Here is a 16,031-nt window from a genome sequence, read left to right on the forward strand (position 1 = left end):
TATATATATATATATATATATATATATATATATATATATATATATATATAAAGGTGTAACAAAGAGTTTCTACCATAGGACATGGTTATATATTATGGCTATGACAGCAATCAATACGGCCCTTGTACATACTCAAAAAGTGCAAGTACAATGTTGATTTTGTACTTGCATAAATCTTGGGGAAAGATTTGGCATTTTCAAATTTTAAAATACATTACGCACAATTCCAAAATATATTTGCTAATACGTTAAAGTGCACTCAAGATGTTGCACTTTACTTATCATGGGATGCAATTTAAGATATTTGTCAAAATGTATAACATTTTTCCCTTTCTAACCCTATACACACGCACATACATGAACAATTATGTTCATCATATGGACTAGACTAGAGAATGATTTTAATATGGTGTGAATATTTAAAATAAAGAGCATTCCAGGCATGGAAACTGTATAGGTTAACAGCACAAATAGGAAGCCTTCACTTACCATTCATACAGATAATAACAATTGGCAGGACTACAAGCTAACTGAAGCCAGGCTGGAGAAAGTTTAAATGTTTTAAAATATGCTTAGAAATGAAGTCTCAGTATCAATGGAGTTTCTCCAACTCTGAAGCACAAGGTACAGCTGACTATAGCATCATCTCCATAGCTGCTGTCAAAAAGCTAGGGTGCTACTGTTACTAAACAAATATCAATCTTTGGCAGTTGCCCTTAATATCTTCACATCATGGATGGGTCTGCATTGAGATAGAAACAAGAAGCCATCGCAGAGATAAATGAATCAAAACCAATTCTATGTGATCAAACTAAAACAGTCGATTGAAACCATTTCATGGTGCCAAGTTAAGAGCTTTCAGTCGAGCAGTGGGTGCTCACCGTGGTCTCGACAAATTTTTTGAGATGCAGTCAAAGAGATTTACCTATCAGTGTTATCAGTTTGAACACTGCCAAGTCTCTTGATGATTTCCATTCCTCGACATACTCTTCCAAATATGGTATGCTTACCTAATATATTAGTATGTAACTCTCCATCAGCTCAAATTGCAACTTCGTCAATTGTGAGTACAAACAATGAGCATTAAATTGCCATGCTAAACCTAATCAAAGATTGACTACAGGTGGTATCTAAATACTTTTTTCCTTAAATTTCATTGATGCAAATCTCGAAAATATGTTGCTATGTATTTAAAGGATTAAAGAAACTGGCTTAGACATACAGCTTGGCACATTTGTGAAATAGATTGGCAGACTATAATCATTGGCACCAATTATGTGGGAGTCAAATGAGAGTATTCAACAATGTATTTTAAACTAATTTTATCAGAGTTAAGGTAAACTATCTCAATATTTGTACTTACCATCCAGTGATTGTGCAGGTGCCAAGGTAATAAAGAACTGGCTTCCATTTGAGTTAGGTCCAGCATTAGCCATAGATATAATACCTGCTCCAGTATGTTTTAATTGTGGGGTAATCTCATCCTCAAATTTCAGCCTGCAAGGTTAATTTAAGAGTTGGTCAATAAGTAGAGTATCTGATAGCAAAAGCACTCCTCTCCTTGTAACTATTAAAAGCACCAAATAGTTTGTCAGTGGTTAAGAATGAAGATGGAAGCATAGACACACGATTGATACAAATTATCTGAAACCTTAGCGTACATTAGAAAACGTTGAGTTCTAAGTAGCAACTGTGGTATTTTAGCTCTCTTTGGATAATGCCTAAAGGTTGTGGGATCTAAAGCTTCCTTAATAGGCAAGTCACCAATTGATAAGAACAATGGGGAATAAAATTCCCATTACATAACAATGGTATTGAAACCTGGCTCCAGTCATGGACTATGAACTTTAGCGTCCATAGCCTATAGGCATCGCCCAACAAGGTGGCATACCAACATGCTTCTCAGTATAGGACTAAGTGACTAACTTCCCCTGCCTTCTTTTTTTTTTTTGTCTAATTTCCACATTTAACATGTTCTTAGGACCTGCTTCTACCACAGGGAGCTTAAAAGAAGAATTAATAGACAATTCACCTTCATATTTTACTTATAGAATGTAGCAAGAAAGCAGCAGGTCAAACAATCCTTTATAAACATTTAACAGTAAAAAAGCTGCAACATTCACACTACGTTATATGATTAAAGTCAGATACAGCTTAATCTTTTCTAAAATTGTAGGTTCTTCCACCTCTTTGAAAAGCCAGGTTTGCCTTAAGGCCCTTAACCCACCAAACTTCCATTAACTTCAAGCAAATTGGAGTTCCTAGCTTCATTATATTCATACCACCTGGTATAACTATTGGAACTACCAAGCACCAAATTAACTAATTAACCAATCAAGTAAATTACTTGAAGTAATACATGAGCTAACCAAGTCTTATAAAGAACCAATGCACACATGGAGAAACATTTTACATTTGGTCATTTGCAAGAGATGGCCCATAGCATGAAAAATTCTATAATTATTATTTGTAAGCATAGCATAGCAATGGGCAGATATAAAACAAATTGTCCGCATGGCTCACTGGTTAAGTACACAGTATTTGAGGGAAGAGACCAAAGATCGAAACTCGGCAGCGGCAGTGTGGGGATTATGCCCAAAGTAGGCAGAACCCTTGTGTGCCCCGGCATTTGACCCTATTGCTGAGTTACCGACTTACCGTGGCCCTTGGGGGTTGGGGATTCAACCTTTTGGGAGAAGAATATTTTTTTTTTTTTGGAAATTTTGGGAGAAGAAGATATAAAACAAATTCCCCCTTAAATTGATCCAAAACTTGAGACTGGAGAAACTTCAAATGTGTTTTAAAAATATGAAATTTTTAGTGACCAGAAACACATACATTAGACAATTCCTCCATAGTTCAGGATGAAGAAACTATAAAAGGAAAGAACTAAAGGAAAGTACCCATAAATGGATTCTCCTCCTCTTCCAGTACCAGTTGGGTCGCCACCTTGCACAATGAAATCCTACTCCATAACACAAGACATAGCCACACAAGCATGAATTAAACACTCAAGTAATCCGAATATAACATTATATATACATTCAATTCCATTAAAAGCATCGTTGAAGGAGAGAAAGGAAGCACCTTGATGATTCTATGGAACTTAACGTTGTCATAATAACCCCGGCGAGAAAGCTCAATGAAGTTCCGGCAGGTTCTCGGTGCATGCTTGTAGTACATCTATTTTTTTTCCCCATTTATTTCATCAATATTCTCACCAATTTCAAATTTCTCTAAGGAGTTGAAGAAGAAGAAGAAGAGAAGTACCTCAACTGTAAAAGAGCCCATTGAGGTCTCCAGTGTGACCTCCGGCGGTCCTCCTTCTGCGCTCGGCCACATCTCCCCGGAGGCAGGCGTTTCACAGACCTAGAGAGTGCTGTGAGAGAGAGAGAGAGAGAGAGAGAGAGGTGTTTAGTCGCGTATTCTGTCGAGTCTAAGAGGGGGAAATGGGTTTTGAAATGGGCCGGACTATCCGGTCAAACGGGTACGGCAAAACCCGCCCACTTTACAAAACCCTTCCAAAACCCCCCATTAACAACTCTGTTCCGTCATTTGAATTGCAGATAGCTCCATGCGAACCGTCAGCAGAGCGGTGGTGATCGGAAACGGCGTCGCCGGCGCAGAGAACCAGTGCATCGGCTTAGTTCGAGCTCTCGGCCTCTCCCATCGGCATACTATCTACGTATGAGCTTCTTCATGCATTTCCACTTTTGTTTTTCTTAATTCGTTAGTCTTAGTTTGCATTTCAACTGAGTTGAGTATGTGATACAACTTTTCGAGTAAAGAACACAAACTCCTAAAGAAGAAGAAGGGAGGTTTAAGAAATTGAATAAACTCTTCAGGCTTATACTGAGGCCGTAACAGTATATATGCTTATAATATATCTTTGTTGATTAATTCAATACTGGTGATTAAGAAAGTAAGATCATTACAAAGTGTTAAAAAGGTCTAGACTTTTAATAATTGATACCTTATGTGGTTGTTTTCAGTTGCTAACTTAGATTCATTTTTCGTGATTGAGATATACATGAACATGAAAACGGTTTAGTTGGTTTTTGATGTTAAACCTCTTTACATGCATGTCTTGTGCAGAGAGTCACTAGGCCAAGGGGAGGAATTAATGAGAGGCTTCGTTGGTTGCCAGTTTTCCTCCACAAAAAGTTAGAACATGCCGTGAAGTGGATTTATGGGGATTTGCAGCTACAAGTTGGTAATATGGGGAAGAAGGTGACCAATCTTCCTGCTAAGCAAACAGGTTAGCTTATAATGAATTAACCTATGTTATTTTGCTTCTTGATTTGCTACTTTGCAAATGTATCTACTTGGTATCTTCCCGGATTTTTGTTGTTTATGTGGTTGAATGAAGGGGATGGGGCTGCAGACGGGAAGCTTGTAGGTTAAATGGTACATTAAACGTTTGAACTTAAATGTTTCAGTTATTCCAGAAGCTGATCCTGAGCATATTGCAAGAGTGGCTCGTGAAACATTTGAGAAGTATGTGTCCATCCTCATTTTTTTGGCCTTATTATTTTATATTAAAAACATTATTTAGTTCAGATTCTTGGAAGGTTGGGTCTGTGTTACGGTGTAGTGGCCAAGTACTCAACCAGCATGCATATCTTCCTGCATGGTTCAAAAAATAGCTTGTTAAAACTTCTTATTAGTACTTCGATTATTAGAGAATTATCCTTTCACTATTAAGATTTTACTAAATAGAGCTTTATAGCATCCTTGGGACAATACTTCCTCTAAATCTTTTTATGCTTCTGTCATCTCTAATTCCTTGCTTTACATTTTCTAACACCTTTAGGGAGGGCCCTATATTGGTGGTTGCATCAGGCAGAGATACTATATCCACTGGAAGTTCTATAAAACGGTTAGCACCAGAAAATGTTTTTCTTGTCCAGGTTTGATGAGACACGGTGGTGTGCTATTTGATACATTATATTATTGTTGAACTAAATAAAGTGCAAAATAAATCTGTACAAACAATCTTTCCCCCTCCAAGTAACTTTTATGCTAAGCATTTAAGAATGAAACTGCCTTCGTGAAATTATTCTAAAGATCTCTGCCTTCATCAAACTGTGAGAACATGTCTTCAGGAAGTGAGGTTTTATTTATTTATTTTCGATTTTGCTTCCAGATACAACACCCTAGGTCACGTCTGGATAGGTTTGATTTAGTCATTACACCTCGTCATGATTATTATCCACACACACCCGAGGGGCAAAAACAGATTCCTTCAATTATACGGAGGTGGATAACACCTCAAAACCCTCCTGAAAGGCATGTGGTATGTTTCTTCCTTATGTTTTTTTATTTTTTTATTTCTTATTTCAATAGAATAGCTGCATGAAAGAAATCTTTGCTTCCAAATTTCTTGGAGTTGTGTATTGTGAATGTATGTGAGAATAATGTATATTCGTATATTTTTCTGTGTATAGAACTGTACATACTACCACTACTTATACAAGAATAGTGAATAACCTAATGGGCTTATCTATAAACGGGCTTAGGGTTCAACACTCCTCCTCAAGCTGGAGAGTATAGATCATATGCTCCAAGCTTGTTACAAATATGCCCAACTCTAGGAGCTCTAAGAGACTTTGTTAGGATATCAGCCAACTGATCTGCAGAGTTGACAAAGCTAGTCTTGATACTCCCAGACACAATTTTCTCCCTGATAAAGTGGCAGTCAACCTCAATATGTTTGGTCCTCTCATGAAACACTGGATTTGAGGCAATATGAAGAGCTGCTTGGTTGTCACATATTAATGTCATTTGAGCAACCTGGCCACACTGTAACTCTTGAAGTAAATGCTTCAGCCACATCAACTCACACGTGACAAAAGCCATGGCACGGTATTCAGCTTCAGCACTGGATCTGGCAACAACATCTTGTTTCTTACTCTTCCAAGATATAAGATTACCACCAATGAGTACACAATAACCTGAGGTAGATCGTCTGTCAAAAGGACAACCAGCCCAGTCTGCATCAGAATATCCCACAACTTGAGCATGTCCTCTATCTTCATACAGTAAACCTTGCCCTGGGGCTCTTTTGATGTACCTCAGAACCCGAACCATCCCAATGAGTATCACAAGGACTTTCAAGAAACTGGCTTAATACACTGACTGCAAAGGAAATATCTGGTCGAGTGATTGTGAGATAATTCAATTTCCCGATTAGTCTCCTGTATCTATCTCGGTCAGGCAATGACTCCCCCTGTCCTGGTAGAAGTTTAACATTTGGATCCATTGGATTATCCACAGGTCTACAATCCAACAAATCAGTTTCTTCTAGGATATCCAAGGCATACTTCCTTTGAGAAATAACTATACCACTGTGAGACTGAGCTACTTCAATTCCAAGGAAATATTTCAGCTTGCCCAAGTCCTTAGTCTGGAATCGACTGAAGAGATACTCTTTCAGTTTAGATATGCCTTCTTGATCACTTCCTGTAATAACAATGTCATCTACATACACAACAAGATATATGCATTTCCCATTAGAATGGCGATAGAACACAGAATGATCAACTTCACTCCGAACCATACCAAACTCACACACCACCGAGCTAAATCTCCCAAACCAAGCCCGTGGAGACTGCTTTAAACCATACAAAGAGTGGCGAAGCTTACAAACCAAACCAGGCTCCCCCTGAGCAACAAACCCAGGTGGTTGCTCCATATAAACCTCCTCCTTAAGATCGCCATGGAGGAAAGCATTCTTGATATCCAACTGGTGTAGGTCCCAATGGTTAATGGTAGCCAGAGACAACAAGCGGACTGATGCAATTTTAGCTATAGGAGAAAAAGTATCAGTATAATCCAAACCAAAAATCTGGGTGTAGCCTTTAGCCACCAGCCGTGCTTTAAGGCGATCAATCTTACCATCAGGGCCCACCTTCACAGTATAAATCCATCTACACCCAACAACAGTCTTACCCACAGGAAGAGGGACCAACTCCCATGTGCCATTGGATTGAAGAGCCTCCATTTCTGTCAACATGGCTTGACGCCAACCTGGATCCGAGAGGGCCTCACTAGTAGTCTTGGGTATAGGCACAGAGGACAGGTGAGAAAGGAAGGCATAGTATGGGAAAGACACACGATGATAGCTCAAGAAAGTATATATGGGATGAGGGTTACGAGTAGAACGTGTACCTCTTCGGAGATCAGTGGATGCCTCAGTGGGATCAGTGACAGATTCTAGTGGAAGTGGTAGAACTGCAGCAGGAGGATCAGATGGCCCGGGTGAGTCAACAGGAGCCTCAGCAGGTGTAGGGCGAGGACGGCGTTGATAAACCTGAAGAGGGCGGTTAGGAGCAGTTGGAGGATCAGTAGTTTGGGCAAGAGGAAGAGGACCAAGGTAAGGAATATGGAGGACTTCTGGAACGGTGTCTTTTAGAGAAGGCTGGAAGAAAGGGGATGACTCAATAAAGGTGACATCTGCAGACACAAAGTGTCGCTTGAGTGATGGAGAATAACACCTATAACCCTTTTGTAGCCGGGAATAGCCTAAAAACACACACTTAACAGCTTTAGGATCCATCTTTGACCGCCCAGGTGTCATGTCATGAACAAAACAAACACATCCAAAAACCCAAGGAGGAAGAGGAAAAAGGTCAACAGAAGGATACACAATGGAATATGGAGTAAGGTTGTTTAGAACAGAGGATGGCATGCGATTGATCAAATAACATGCAGTAAGAATAGCATTAGCCCAAAAATGGGAAGGGACATGAAAATGTAATAGCATAGTACGAGCAATTTCTATCAGATGCCTATTTTTCCTCTCAGCAACCCCATTCTGCTTAGGTGTGTAAACACATGACTTTTGGTGTAACATACCCCGAGATTTCATATAGGATTGAAAGGTGTCAGAAAGGTACTCTTTGGCATTGTCACTGCGTAAAACACGAATGGGCGTACCAAATTGGGTTTGTATTTCATTGCAAAAATTCTGAAAAATATGGAACAATTCAGAACGATTTTTCATAAGGAAAACCCAAGTACACCTTGAATAATCATCAATAAAGGTTACAAAATAATGGAAACCTAAAGTAGAACTGACTCGATAAGGACCCCAAACATCTGTATGCACTAAATCAAAAAGGGACACAGCCCGATTATTGACTCTCCTTGGAAAGGATTTACGGGATTGCTTTCCAAGGTGACACGACTCGCAATCTAAAGACTCAATAGAAAGACTTGTAACCATCCGTTGAAGTTTGGAGAGACTCGGATGACCAAGACGGCTATGGATAAGCATAGGGGAATCCGTGGATGCACTGGCAGCAACACCTCTTCGCATGTAATAGAGACCCTGTGACTCAAGCCCGGTGCCAATCACCTTCCCCGTACTGCGATCCTGCACAACAACCGAATCAGCACAAAAGGTTATAGAGCAGTTGAGGGTACGGGTGATTTTACTCACAGAAATAAGGTTGAAAGGACTACTGGGGACATATAACACAGACTCTAAAGGAAAAGATGGCATAGGTGAAGCCTGGCCAACACCAACAGCTGGTGTTTGAAGACCATTAGCTAAAGTAATCATGGGTAAAGATTTAGACTTAGAAACATTAGACATAAGCGAGACATTACCAGAAATGTGATCTGAGGCACCTGAGTCCAGTATCCAAGTATTAGGAGTACTGGTGTAGAGAGACAAACAAGTGAGGAGGTATCAGGATTAGGAGAAGGTGTGGGAGTGACATCTCGGGAGGCTTTGAACTGGAGGTACTCTTCATAGTCACTTGGGGTGAAACTACTATGAGCCGAGCCTCTGAACCAGTGGTCTGCACCATATTGACAGAACGTGGAGGTTTGCCATGTAACTTCCAGCAGCGATCCTTGGTGTGTCCCACCTTGTTACAATACTCACATCGCGGACGAGTACCACGACGACCACCATTGTTACTCGTATGTCCAGACTGCTCCTTTTCTGCAGCTCGAGAGACCAAAACGGATGAATCTCCAATAGACTCAACGGAAGGAGCAGGTGCAACTCTGAGCAGTCTAGCAGCAGTCTCATTCAAGGAGGTGGGTACAGCAGGACTAGCTAAAATTTGATCACGAACATGTGCAAGGTCAGGACGAAGGCCAGCTAGAGCAAGTACCATAAAAAACTTGTCACATTGCTTAATGTGATCATCAATATCCTCTTATGTGGCATAAGGTTATGGTATTCTTGTTGTAATGCTTCAATCCGACTTAAATACTCAGGCATACTCAAATCAGTAGTTCCACGATGATTAAAGATATTCGTGACCAGTGAATAGAGTCCCTGTACATCGTTGGTGTATAAAGACTTCGCTTTATTCCAAAGCTCATAACAAGTCTCATAAGCCTTATAAATATTATAGAGTTTAGGGTCGATTGACTGCCATAACATGTTACATAATAAGGCATCTACCCTCTCCCATTCATTCTTATTTTCTTTATCATCCGCAACCTTCACATCTAAATGGGCAGACATACCTTGACCCTTGAACCACAGTTTGACAGAAGCAGCCCATGATGCATAGTTCTCACCCCCAACCAACTTATCAACAGTAATAGTAGGGTAGGAAGTAAAGGAAGGTGTAGATGATGCCATAATATGAAGAAGAAAGGGAAAACAACACTGATCTGAAAGTGGCCGGAAAACGGCGACCGGCGGACGACGGCGGCGACCGGTGGCCGGCGATGGCATCGGAAACGGTTGACACTGGCAGATGCGTCTCCTCAAGCCGAGACCAACGGTGGCAACGGCGGGTCGATCAGCGACCGGAGTTGGACCAGAATGCTCGCGACGACGTTCCTGAGGGACTTGTGGTGTTAGTTTGGAGAAAGAACCACGAGGCCGAAGTTGGAACGTGAATCAGTTGCGATCTGCGAGACTTCCGGCGAGGCGGCAGCGGCGACAGCGGGGATTGGGTCCTAGGGTTTAGGCTCTGATACCATGTGAATGTATGAGAGAATAATGTATATTCGTATATTTCTCTGTGTATAGAACTGTACAGACTACCACTACTTATACAAGAATAGAATAGTGAATAACCTAATGGGCTTATCTATAAACGGGCTTAGGGTTCAACATGTATTTAATATCATGATTAACATTAATAATTGTTGAAACTCTAAGCCCGTTTATCAATAGGCCCATTAGGCTATAGATTATTCATGTATATATAGTGGTAGTCTGTACAGTTCTTGATATGGGAAATATATGAGTTTTTTTATTCTCATACACTGTACACATTCAACATGGTATCAGAGCCAAAACCCTAAAATCCTATTCTCTTTCCGCTCCTGCCTGCTGCCACCGGAGTTCCTAGCCGCAAGAGCCGCGACTGTCTTCACCGTTCCCACGTTTGCCTTGTGGTTTTTCTCCCAAATCAACACCACAGGCTGGCTTGGCCGCGAGCTTGGAGCTGAAGTCCGTTCGCCGCCGCACGTACCGCCACTCGCCACTGCTGTCGCTAGGGAAGTCCACCGTTTTCCGGCCAGATCTCTTTCCTCTGGGCTCCGATCAAGACGTCGCTGCCACTGTTGGACTTGTCTTGAGGAGACGCTCCTGCCTATGTCGTCAGTCTTCACCGGTCACCACTGCCGGTCGCTGCCGCCGTCCGCCGTTTTTCGGCCACCCCCGGACCAGCGTGTTTTTTCTTTTCTTCTGCTTAGTATGGCGTCATATGCAACTTCCTTTACTTCCTTTCCAACTATTACTATGGATAAGTTGGTTGGGTGTGAGAACTATGCATCTTGGGCTGCTTCTGTTAAACTTTGGTTCAAAGGTCGAGGTGTGTCTACCCATCTAGACATGAAGGTTGAGGAAGTTAAAGAAAACAAAGGTGAATGGGAGAAGGTGGATGCCCTATTATGTAATATATTATGGCAGTCCATTGATCCTAAACTCCATAACATTTACAAGGCATATGAGACTTGCTATGATGTTTGGAATAAAGCAAAGTCTCTATACACTAATGATGTGAAAGGACTTTATTCACTGATTTCGAATATGTTTAATTTCCGTGGAAATGCTGATATGAGTATGCTTGAATATTTAGGTCGGGTTGAAGCTTTACAGCAAGAATACAATAACTCGATGCCACATGAGAAGACTGTTGATGGTCACGTTAAGCAATGTGACAATTTTTTCATGCTGTTTGCTCTGGCTGCCCTTCGTCCTGATCTTGCTCATGTTCGTGATCAAATTCTAGCAAGTCTTATTGTACCTACCTTGAATGAAACTGTTGTTAGACTGCTCAGAGTTGCATCTGCTCCTTCAATTGAGCCTATTGGAAATTCATTCATTTTGGGAGTGACATCTCGGGATGCTTTAAACTGGGGGTACTCTTCATAGTCACTAGGGATGAAACTACTATGAGCCTGAGCCTTTGAACCAGTGGCCTGCACCATATTAACAGAACGTGGAGGTCTGCCATGTCCAGAAAACCCTTTATCTGTAGCTCGAGATACCAAAACGGATAAAGGGTTTTCACAGTAACTACAGTGAACTATGAATATGTATATATATTCATTCACAGTGAATGAATATATATACATATTCACAGTTCACCACTTTGAAGTGAACTGTGAATATGTATATATATTCACGGGGAATGAATATATAGTCTGTGAATATATATATATATATATATATACATATTCACAGTATAAAAAAAAAAGAAGAAGAAGAAGAAGAAAAGCCTGCGGGTCGGCCCGCGGGGCCCGCCAACCCGCGTGGGACGGGCTAGGGTTGCATGAACCTTAGCCCGCGGGCCTAATGGGCTGGCCCGTAAAAGCCCGCCATAAATTAGGCCCGCGGTGGGGCGGGCCAACCCACTTTGACAGTACTAACTTCAGGTTATTGTGTTCTCATTGGTGGTAATCTTATATCTTGGAAAAGTAAGAAGCAAGATGTTGTTGCTAGATCCAGTGCTGAAGCTGAATACCGTGCCATGGCTCTTGCCACGTGTGAGCTAATGTGGCTAAAGCACTTACTTCAAGAGTTACAGTGTGGCCAGGTTGCTCAAATGATATTGATATGTGACAACCAAGCAGCTCTTCACATTGCCTCAAATCCAGTCTTTCATGAGAGAACCAAACACATTGAAGTTGACTGCCACTTCATCAGGGAGAAAATTGCATCAAGGAGTATTAAGACTAGCTTTGTCAATTCTACAGATCAGTTAGTTGATATTCTAACAAAGTCTCTTTGAGTTCCTAGAGTTGGGTATATTTGTAACAAGCTTGGAGCATATGATCTATACTCTCCAGCTTGAGGGGGAGTGTTGAAACCCTAAGCCCGTTTATCAATAGGCCCATTAGGCTATAGATTATTCATGTATATATAGTGGTAGTCTGTACAGTTCTTGATATGGGAAATATATGAGTTCTTTATTCTCATACACATTCAACAATAATAATAATAAAAAAATTCCAGGTCCTCACTTTGGGAGCCCTTCATGAGATTGATTCTATTTCACTGCAAAGTGCTGCTTCTGTATGGCATGACGAAATGGGACTACTGCCAAAACCTTTGCTTGTAGTGAACATTGGAGGCCCTACTGGTAAGTTTTGCTTTCAAATCTCGTTATCTTACCCTGGCTAGGTACTGTTACTGAAGTGTGAAACTAGTGGATTGCTTTCTAGTTACAATTTTTTTGTTGATTCATAACAATAGATACTGGTGCGATTAATGCCTGAAATTGTCAGTTCTTCTGAGTTCTGACCGGCGGAACAAATGAGTTTGAATTCATATCCAGTTACTAATCTATTTATCTTAAATGGACAAATTTTGCTATTATCTGTTATAATGCAGTTACACTAGGTGAAACCAAATAGATTTCAACTTTAATTACCATATTAAGTTCTTGGCTTGGTCTTTTACATCAGTATGGGTGTGGTCATGTATGTTGGGACTAATTAATTAAGAAATTTTAATCTTGATCTTTGTTATAATCTAATATTGGCCAAGGTCACTCAACTGAGCTATAATGCACATGGGCCAAACCACATTGAAAGATTGAATCCAATCAATTAACTAGTCTAACCATGTTCTCTCTTAACACTCCCCCTCAAGTGGTGGACTGAACATGCTGATACCATTTTATAATCTAATATTAGGCCAAGGTCAGGCTATAATGGGCTAAACCACACTAAAAGATTGAATCTAATCAATTAGCTAGTCTAGCCCTTATATTTTCAATGTGGGACTCCTAACAATTTGCATATCGAATATATATTGAGACTGTTTGTGTGTACATATATGTATCCACATGGAGCATATAATATTTTGAAATCAAAGGTGGGGCTCGATTTTCTGCTAATGAGTTGTTATACAGGTCATTGTAAATATGGTGAAGACCTGGCAAATGAGCTAACATCATCACTGCAAAATGTTCTACCAACCTGTGGAAGTGTCAGAATTTCTTTTTCGCGCAGAACTCCAAAGATGGTAGGGGGCTTGCATGCTGTCATGTTTTCATTTCTCAAATTTCCAGGCACTGATTGCTGTTAATGTTGTCACTAATAGGTATCAGATCTTGTAGTTGGCAAACTAGGACATCATCCCAAGGTTTACATTTGGAATGGGGAAGGTACCATTAATTCCATTACTTCCCATCCCCTTTAGTCAACAATCAACATAAAAAATAAGGGAATGCAAAGCCTTGTGTTAAATGCTTTTTAGGTCCAAATCCACATATGGGACATTTAGCTTGGGCAGATGCTTTTGTCATCACAGCTGACTCAATTAGTATGTTGAGTGAGGCTTGCAGCACTGGGTATGTCTCTAATGTGCCAATTCTCTGTTCTTTTCATTTGTTTCTCCATCTAAATAGCTTAAGAATGTAGGAAGCCTGTTTACGTAATTGGAGCTGAGCGATGTACATGGAAGTTTACAGACTTCCATAAAACACTAAGCGACCGAAGCATGGTACGACCATTCACAGGAAAAGAAAATGTGAGTTACTTTCTGGTCTTAGATATGTTTTTTGCTGCTAACTAATTGTGAAGGTTCTGAGACAATTGTTACACCATGGACTAAGGTCCATCTTGCATTGTGGACCCTGGTCCAAAAATTACCTGTTACAGTTGATATATTTTGTACTTGCAGACTTGAAGTTAACCATTTATGTGTCTGTAATTAAATTGAAGGTACATAATATACTATAGACACATAAAATGGTAACTACAGACACAAATTATTAATTGCAAGTACAGAATATGTTAATTGCAGACACACAATATGTTAACAATTACAGGATATGTCAATTGCAGAGACATAATCTAAAGGTTATTTTTGACCAGGGTCCACAATGCAAGGTAGACCTTGATTCATGGTATAATTTGCCATTCTGAGAAGGGCAGACCTACTTTGCTTGCTGGAACTAATAGCTAGTGGTTTGTTGTTTCACTGACTTTTCTTGGTACATTTGAATGAAATAAGGATTGAATATGAAACTTGTACCGAGACACTTAGACTTACGATTGGATTACAAGGTCTTTACTTTTCCTGCTAACTTCGTGTGTTTACTGCCTAGATATCTGAAGGGTGGAGGTATTCTCCGTTGAACGATACCAAGGAGGCGGCCAGCGCAGTGATAAATGCGCTTGCAAACCGGGGATGGAGATTGAAACCATATATAGCTGCCTCAACTGTGGATGAACAGTCCATCTCTCATAAATGAATTGAACACAACAGTCGTGGATGAATTCCACTTGATTTTGACCAATTACACTAAGAAGTGTCATTTTGGGTACCTGCTAGGCTGCTATCTTAATTATCAAGATTCGTAAGGTTGAAGGATTAAATTTGTAAATGCTACTGTATTCAAATCTCTACAAGTGAAATTAACTCAACCTCAATAGATATCATTTTCAAAAGTTGTTCCTTAGTGGCTTAGTGCATAGGTTTAGAGTTCATTAATGCATGTATAATAACATGAATGAAGTTTTAAGTATTGGAGTTTATATGCCAAACATTTTGTACTCAGATGGCATGTAGTGATTTTTTCATATTGGAGGTCGATCATGAGATTGAAGTATTGACTCTTTGTGCTTCAACCGGTTGAGAAAGTATAAATGAACACATACTATATTGTAACAGAGTCAATAGTACTCAAAAAAAAAAAAAGTAGCTAAATATACCTAACTTTTATTGTTAGTTAGGTTATGTAATTAAGAAATAGAGTTCTCAAAACGGGTAGGTGTGGGTGGGGCCCGCTAAAATACGGGCCCAAGAAATGTCGCTCCGCCCCGCCCTGCCTTAAACTCTCGGGCCTTGGCGGGTGCTTGTCAATCTATAAAAGTTTTGAATTTAAATAAAAATTAATATAAGAAATTAGTTGGTAAGTGTATACTAAAATACTTTTGATAATTTTTCTTCTAAGGCTCGAACCCACTCCCATAATTCATGTGAGAGTATTAATCGAAACACTAAATGCCACTAGACCATAAGGTCTTTCACCACTTTGGATAATTTAAACATATATTAATCTAATTTGTTAAACACAATAATAAGTAATAACTAATAAATAATGAAATACATAATGTGTTAATCCATATGTTAATAACAAATCATTTATACAATTATTATTATTTTTTTAACTTGATTATATATATATAGGTTCATAATCATGTGTTGCCGCCCCTTAATGTGCGGTCAGTGTGGCCGCACCACTATGTATACAAATATACACCACTCAATGTTAGCAAATACACCACACAAATATACATCATTAGGTACGCATCACCCACAAACACACCACTAGGTATGCAAATATACACTACACAATGTTAGGAAATGTACCATTAGGGACAGGTGAGTTATGGTGCATTATTTTGGGCGTGTGGTGTGTTTTTTGGTGTTTTTGTGTATTTTCACTATGGTGTATTTTCTAACATTGAGTGATGCGAATTGCACCGACAGCACGAGAAGGCGCGGCCACATTTGAACAGATTTATATATATATATATATATATATATATATATATATATATATATATATATATATATATATATATATATATAT

The 16,031-nt window shown here is 39.7% G+C and overlaps 2 protein-coding genes across 4 annotated transcripts; one reads left to right on the top strand and one right to left on the bottom strand.

Moving 5' to 3' along the window:
• Window positions 1–396: 396 nt before the first annotated feature.
• Window positions 397–3,424, bottom strand: LOC116000204 (peptidyl-prolyl cis-trans isomerase CYP18-2). Its single transcript, XM_031240239.1, has 6 exons — window positions 3,271–3,424; window positions 3,088–3,183; window positions 2,904–2,965; window positions 1,364–1,497; window positions 926–1,010; window positions 397–742 (listed from the first exon to the last, which is right to left on the bottom strand). Exons 1-6 carry the CDS (start codon window positions 3,340–3,342, stop codon window positions 697–699), a joined length of 495 nt encoding a protein of 164 aa, XP_031096099.1. The 5' UTR covers window positions 3,343–3,424; the 3' UTR covers window positions 397–696.
• A 15-nt stretch (window positions 3,425–3,439) lies between these two features.
• On the top strand, window positions 3,440–14,979 carry LOC116000184 (mitochondrial fission protein ELM1-like). 3 transcript variants are annotated; one of them, XM_031240218.1, is made up of 12 exons: window positions 3,440–3,487; window positions 3,567–3,685; window positions 4,096–4,258; window positions 4,440–4,497; window positions 4,814–4,910; window positions 5,147–5,296; window positions 12,440–12,566; window positions 13,341–13,453; window positions 13,532–13,595; window positions 13,688–13,781; window positions 13,852–13,960; window positions 14,541–14,979. In XM_031240218.1, exons 2-12 carry the CDS (start codon window positions 3,575–3,577, stop codon window positions 14,685–14,687), a joined length of 1,233 nt encoding a protein of 410 aa, XP_031096078.1. In that variant the 5' UTR covers window positions 3,440–3,487; window positions 3,567–3,574; the 3' UTR covers window positions 14,688–14,979. The 3 variants fall into 3 exon arrangements, 2 of the variants coding, with proteins under 2 accessions (XP_031096078.1, XP_031096085.1); XM_031240225.1 differs by lacking the exon at window positions 3,440–3,487 and adding an exon at window positions 14,308–14,400 and having other exon boundaries at window positions 3,492–3,685; window positions 14,541–14,623; XR_004094077.1 differs by lacking the exon at window positions 3,440–3,487 and having other exon boundaries at window positions 3,492–3,685; window positions 13,856–13,960; window positions 14,541–14,579.
• The last annotated feature ends 1,052 nt before the right edge of the window (window positions 14,980–16,031 follow it).

The sequence above is a fragment of the Ipomoea triloba genome, chromosome 1 (assembly GCF_003576645.1).
Source record: "Ipomoea triloba cultivar NCNSP0323 chromosome 1, ASM357664v1".
Taxonomy (NCBI): Eukaryota; Viridiplantae; Streptophyta; class Magnoliopsida; order Solanales; family Convolvulaceae; genus Ipomoea; species Ipomoea triloba.

Coding starts and splice junctions, on each gene's coding strand:
- LOC116000204 (XM_031240239.1), bottom strand. CDS start 3,342: ATGTGGCCGAGCGCAGAAGGAGGACCGCCGGAGGTCACACTGGAGACC. Junction 2,966..3,087: donor AGTTCCATAGAATCATCAAG/GTGCTTCCTTTC, acceptor GTTATGGAGTAG/GATTTCATTGTGCAAGGTGG. Junction 1,498..2,903: donor GGAGGAGAATCCATTTATGG/GTACTTTCCTTT, acceptor TTAACCTTGCAG/GCTGAAATTTGAGGATGAGA.
- LOC116000184 (XM_031240218.1), top strand. CDS start 3,575: ATGCGAACCGTCAGCAGAGCGGTGGTGATCGGAAACGGCGTCGCCGGC. Junction 4,498..4,813: donor GCTCGTGAAACATTTGAGAA/GTATGTGTCCAT, acceptor TAACACCTTTAG/GGAGGGCCCTATATTGGTGG. Junction 4,911..5,146: donor AAAATGTTTTTCTTGTCCAG/GTTTGATGAGAC, acceptor TTTTGCTTCCAG/ATACAACACCCTAGGTCACG.